Source organism: Nematolebias whitei, chromosome 18 (genome assembly GCF_014905685.2).
Source record: "Nematolebias whitei isolate Nwh7 chromosome 18, NemWhi1, whole genome shotgun sequence".
NCBI lineage: Eukaryota > Metazoa > Chordata > Actinopteri > Cyprinodontiformes > Rivulidae > Nematolebias > Nematolebias whitei.
In genome coordinates this window covers 41,128,836-41,135,348 of record NC_056515.1, presented here as the reverse complement: position 1 = coordinate 41,135,348, position 6,513 = coordinate 41,128,836, and the positions used below count along the sequence as shown (strand labels likewise).

Genomic DNA, 6,513 nt, shown 5'->3' with positions numbered 1-6,513 from the left:
ACACACACACACACACACACACACACACACACACACACACACACACATATTATTATATTTATTATGTTATTTTCTTTTTAGTTCAGACTTCCAAAGTAAATTGGACAAAATATTAAAGTTCTTTAGGCTTTAAGTGACACATGCATATCTCAAGTCAAGTCAAGTCATCTTTGTTTTAAATAAAGTGTTTTTTTTTTATTTATATAATGTGTTGTTTAAAAAATAATGTAAAGTAATGTGACCAAGAATCATTGTTTAATAAGGGTTTTGCTGTTTATTGCTCTCAAAACTTCACGCTGGTGGCTTCAAAGGTTACTAAAACTTTTGACACAACAAATGTCAGGTCTAAACTTTTATTCTGAAAAGCCCCTCACCCTTGTTCCGGCGATGCTCTGCATCACTCCCGCTAGCTTCACATAGCTAGAGCGGCTCACAGTGGCACAAACGCCTGGCGGAATAAAAACAGACCGTCCGTCCATTCCCTCCCCCCCCCCAAAAAAAAAAGAAGAGGGACACCGCTGGTCTCTGAGGGCATTTACGATGCGTTGGCCCCGACATTTCAATGTTTCTAGTATCAATGACGCATGCCCAGTGATATGTCACGTATCACTGGGCACTTTTAAGTGGGTATAGGGAAATTCTCAAGCTTTTCTAGTGGGTATACAGCATATACCTGCGTATCACGTAAACTACACCACTGGGTTGGTTTGCTTTATTTTGGATTAGATTGGTTTGGTTAGAGTTGGTTTGTGTTGGTTTGATTTGGTTTGGTTTGGGATGGCTTGGGTTGGTTTGGATTGGTCTGGTTTAATTTGAATTGGTTGGGATTGCATTGGTTTGGTTTGTGTTGGTTTGGTTTTCTTTGGGTTGGTTTGGTTTGGGATGTGAAATATAATTTTATCAGATAATATATTAACTTAATGAAATGTCTAGATATATGTATCCCGTTTTGATATTGAGAATGATATTGTGTTAAAAACATGATCTGATTCCGTTTCCTGTAGAAAATGTAGTTTCAGCTAAATGCCTACAACTCCCAGACATTCACGCACCCACCCAATATAGAACACAAGATGGCTAGATATTATTGGTTGAGAGCTGGGTCACATGATAGAGTAGGACTTCCCATTCGTTGACGGTGGTGATCTTGTACTTTACATGTAAAATAAACCTTCTGAAATGGAAGACAATTGCTCCTCCTCTCCCTGCTTCAGATCAGAACACATTCTTACAGATGGCTTGGGTTGGTTTGGATTGGTCTGGTTTGCTTTGGCTTGGTTTGGTTTGATTTAGTTTTTTGTTTTGTTTCAGGGTAATGGTTTTTGGTTAACTTTCTTCTACTCTGGTAATGTTCCAAAAATAACATCTATAAGTAAAAAACAAATCCACTTTTTAAATGATAATCGCTTCACATGGCCGCTTGTTCTGAGTCTGGTTCTGCTGGATGTTTCTTCCTGTTAAAGGGATTTTTCCTTTCTACTGTCTCCTTTGTGCTCGCTCAGGATGGGAGACTGTGATGAAGTGAAGGTTCAACACAATCTGCTGCTTCCTTAGATAACTTTTACTAATTGTCTTTAAAAATTGGCAATGAAGAAATGGCAAACACAGTTTTCATTAATTAGGCAGCTTGATCACATGTGATGCGACGTATAAAACTGAAATATGAAAGAGCATTGCCGTTGCAAAAAATAAAATTTAAAAAATGCAGGATATTTAGCAATGGAAACTACTCCTGAACATACTGCGTATGGTCAGTCTGTACGGCTGTGAGACATGGGCCCTCTTGACAGACCTCATAAAGAACATAAGTGCTGCTGAACTGTGGTTTCTGAGAAGGATTATAAGAATCTTGTTCTTGGACAGTGTCACCAACATGGATGCTCTTAGAAGAGCCTGTGTGGAATGAGACCTAATCTTAACTGGGCACATTGTTAGAAATGGGTCTGGTTTTACAAGTTCAGTGGGAGAGAAAACAAGCAGGAGGAAGACAACAAGCAACATATTTAGACCAATTTAAAATTGTGCAACGCAAACTCTAACACTTATGTAATCAGCTGGACAGAGGTGGTCATAGATGGGCGCTCTTGATCACTGGTGTGTGGAGACACGTGTGGCACTTTGGAAGGAAGCTAACGGATGCAAACCTGGATTTTCAGTTTTTAACATGTGTACATATAGGCTGTGGATAGAAAATGTCTTCCTGATGTTCCTGCTCTTCAGCAGTAAAAGATGAAGCTGCACTGGTGTTGAGTCCTACCTGTGTCTGAGGCTGTGAGTAGGCCGAAGGCTCCTCTGTGGGTTTCATGATGGCCGGCTGTGTGCTGACCGTGGGGCCTGCCGTCTTAGGCGCCATAACTGTAGGTGTCTACAAACACAACGTACTTATTACAGTTTTACCTAGACACTTAGTCTGACACCAGAGAGACACAGCAAAATATCACACGTCGCCAACAATCAGACGGAAACGGCTCTACAATGAAGACCTGCTAAAACAACTCAAGGCCTGAAGAAGTCTTTTGGATAAAAGAGGAAACGTTTCAACAAAGAATCCGTCCAGAGGACCTGAGTCCACCTGGCTGGAACTAAAGGCCTCCCATTCTTCAAACAAATACATGTCACCTGTCACCTTTCATGTCAGAGTTTTACATTGAAACTGACAGAGCTGAATCAAATCCTGAAAATCACCAGCGATCTCATGCTTGATGCAGATGATGTCACGCTCAGTGTGTGTGTTGTGGATGACTCTTAGCTACTACCACATCAGATGTTAGCTCAATGTCAGTAAAACTGGATTGACTCCAAAAGTAAATGAGTTGCAGATGCACATCTGATACTGAATTCCTGAAAGTTACAGAGTATTTTGTGTCACTGTGTATACTTGTGCATTCTGTGTGTACTGAAGGTGTACATGTACTCACCGGCCTGGCGTCAGTGAATGGGTTGTACTCCTCCAGCCCTGCAGGGGTGCTCCGCTGTACTTGTTGCACTGATGGATCCTGAGAGGATCAAAATCACGTCTTTAAATCTCTTATAAATAAATGAGATGTACAAAATTCAGCCTGCTTGAATTTAAATTCCAAACACAGAGAGCTGAAAGTCAGGAATAAATAAAATGGTTCATGTGAGTGTAACCCTCCTTTATTCCTCCGTACGCAGGCATCAAACGCAACAGGCCTATAATTTAGTCCGGACAGAGACGAGATGATTCCAATAATTGAAACAAGACTGCAGCTAAAATAACAGCTGTAGACATTTAGCTGCCAAAAACACAAACAAAAGACATTTAGAGCTTAATGTGTGCGTCTCCTGAACAAAAAACCTGCTAAACTTGGATTTCAGTGCATATTTTCACAAAGCACAACCAGCGTGGTGCAGTGTCATAAATATTATACGAGAACTAAGAGAAGTAAAAAGTAAAACTAGAGAAGAACTCCTCTGTGGTCAGAAACTTTAAAACCAACAACTTTTAACAGATTCTGTCTGCAATCATGATTTTTTTTAAATTTACCATTTATTTATCCAGGTAGTCTCATTGAGTCACCAGAACTCATTTTCAAGAGAGACCTGTTTAGGAGCAGATGGTGGGTTGAGGGCCTTTCTCAGGAGCCCACAGTGGGGCGAATGAGGGTGGAGGCAGGTGTGGGTGTTTCACCTTTTCCAATCACATTTTGATGTTGACGATACCGGGAGTTGAACCTGCAACTTTTTGATCACAGGCCCATCTTCTCTAACCTCTGCACCACCACTCCCAATGAAAATCACATGAAAATCATCATCATCTTATTCAGAATAATATTTTGTTTAGATGAGAAAAGGAAAGAAAACATGAGGAGAGACGGTATAAAAAAAGATCTCTCACTCCGTGTCCTAGACAGGGCACGATTTGAGGCATCAAAAAAACCTACCACAGCAAAGCAACATCAACAGACGTTATACATGAACATATAGGCGGTGAAAACATTGAATTTTTAAGGGAAAGTCATAGCATAGTCCAGATGCCCCCCTCTCAGCCATTGTCCAGATAAGGTGACATTCATCATCAGCTCGGTTGAGGTTCTGTCACATGTCCACGGCCTTGGGGAAGGGAGGGGTGAGGAGACAGATAAAGCATCTTTGTTATATTCTAAACATTCCAGGAGGAGTTGAGATAAGTCCGGCATCAAGGCCACAGTTTGGGTCAGGCAGAACTCATGAATTGTTGTTTCTGCCTTTTAAAGTCTCGCTGGTACATTTCAGTCCAAGCAACATGCGACTAAGGTGGTCGCTGAGGCAAAAACTTGGGCATGGGAGGAGTTCGGAGAGGCCATGGAGAATGACTTCCGCACGGCTTCAAGGCGATTCTGGTCCACCATCTGGCGTCTCGGGGGGGGGGGGGGGGTGTACACCACCAACACTGTTTATAGTGGGAGTGGTGTGCTGCTAACCTCAACTCGGGATGTTGTGAGTCAGTGGGCAGAATACTTTGAAGACCTCCTCAATCCCACCGGCACGTCTTCCACTGAAGAAGCGGAGCCTGGGGACTCTGGGTCGGGCCCTCCAATCTCTGGTGTTGAGGTCACCGAGGTGGTTAAAAAGCTCCTCAGTGGCAGGGCCCCAGGGGTGGATGAGATTCGCACGGAGTTCCTTAAGGCTCTGGATGTTGTAGGGTTGTGTTGGCTTACGCGACTGCAAGATTGCGTGGACATCGAGGGAAGTTCCCCTGGATTGGCAGACCGGGGTGGTGGTCCCCCTATTCAAAAAGGGGGATCGTAGAGTGTGTTCCAACTACAGGGGGATCACGCTCTTAAGCCTCCCTGGTAAGGTCTATTTGGGGGTTCTGGAGAGGAGGGTCCGTCGGATAGTCGAACCTCGGATACAGGAGGAGCAATGCGGTTTTCGTCCTGGTCGTGGAAAAATGGACTAGCTCTACACTCTCAGCAGGGTCCTGGAGGGTGCGTGGGAGTTTGCCCAACCAGTCTACATGTGCTTTGTGGACTTGGAGAAGGCGTTCGACCGCGTCCGTCAGGGAACCCTGTGGGGGGTACTCTGGGAGTATGGGGTACCGGGCCCTTAGATATGGGCTGTTAGATCCCTGTATGACTGGTGTCAGAGCCTGGTCCGCATTGCCGGCAGTAAGTCAGGCTTGTTCTCGGTGAGAGTTGGACTCTGCCAAGGTTTCCCTTTGTCACTGATTCTGTTCATAACTTTTATGGACAGAATTTCTAGGTGCAGCCAAGGTGTTGAAGGGATCAGTTTTGGTGGCCTTAGGATCACGTCTCTGCTTTTTGCAGATGACGTGGTCCTGTTGGCTTCATCAGATTGTGATCTACAGCTTTCCCTGGAGCGGTTCGCAGCAGAGTGCGACGCGGCCGGGATGAGGATAATTTCTTCCAAATCTGAGGCCATGGTCTTGAGCCGGAAAAGGGTAGAGTGCCCTCTCCAGGTCAGGGAGGAGGTCCTGCCCCAAGTGGAGGAGTTCAAGTATCTTGGGATCTTGTTCACGAATGAGGGAAAAATGGAACGTGAGATCGATAGGTGGATAGGTGCATCGTCTGCAGTGAAGCAGGTGCTGTACAGGTCTGTCATGGTGAAGAGAGAGCTGAGTCAAAAAGCGAAGCTCTCAATTTACCGATTGATCTACGTTCCTACCCTCATCTATGGTCATGAGCTTAGGGTTGTGACCAAAAGAACGAGATCTCGGATACAAGCGGCCGAAATGAGTTTTTTCCGCAGGGTGTCTGGGCTTTCCCTAAGAGATAGGGTGAGAAGCTTGATCATCTGGGAGGGACTCAGAGTAGAGCCACTGCTTCTCCATGTCGAGAGGAGCCAGTTGAGGTGGCTCGGGCATCTGTTTGGGATGCCTCCTGGACGCCTCCCTGGTGAGGTGTTCCGGACACGTCCCACCAGGAGGAGACCCAGAGGAAGACCCAGGATACGCTGGAGGGACCATGTAGCACTTTGAGATTTTTGTTAATGAAAAGTGCGTTACAAATTAAATTCATTATTATTATTATTATTATGTTTCTCGGCTGGCCTGGGAAAGCCTCGGGATTCCCCCGGAGGAGCTAGACCAAGTGGCTGGGGAGAGGGAAATCTGGGCCTCCCTACTTAGGCTGCTACCCCCGCAACCCGACCCCGGATAAGCGGAAGAAAATGGATGGATGGTATATTTCTCTGATGGAAACTCCAAACAGCCAAACTGATTCCTTTAAAGTCGAGCTCACAGCTTCTCCAAGATTAATCCCATCTTCATGTGTGCTGTTAGAGAGTCCACAGTCCTGATAACAGCTGCTCCAGCTCTGACGCAACTGCATATAATTCAGTCTGAGCACTGTCAAGCTTCGACACATCCACACAAATTTGTAGACAATCCAGAATTCACCAGCCAAACAGCAAAATAACCAGTTGTCATCATGAATCCAATTTGTTTCTGTCGAGGTAAGAGGGTCCTCCTTACCCTGACTCCTGTCGGGAGAAGTTTATCAATTTTGTTGAGAGACCAGCTGATCCTTCGAATTAGGAAGATATGCAGGA

General features: G+C 44.8%; 1 protein-coding gene across 1 annotated transcript in view; it reads right to left on the bottom strand.

Annotated features, from left to right (window-relative positions):
- LOC119424602 (secretory carrier-associated membrane protein 1) overlaps positions 1 to 6,513 on the bottom strand; it is a 13,143-nt gene that overhangs the window by 6,015 nt on the left and 615 nt on the right. Inside the window, exons 2-3 of the mRNA XM_037692089.1 lie at positions 2,919 to 2,996; positions 2,258 to 2,365 (exon numbers count right to left, since the gene is read on the bottom strand). Coding sequence (XP_037548017.1) covers positions 2,258 to 2,365; positions 2,919 to 2,996 — 186 coding nt within the window. The remainder of the gene's footprint in view (positions 1 to 2,257; positions 2,366 to 2,918; positions 2,997 to 6,513) is intronic.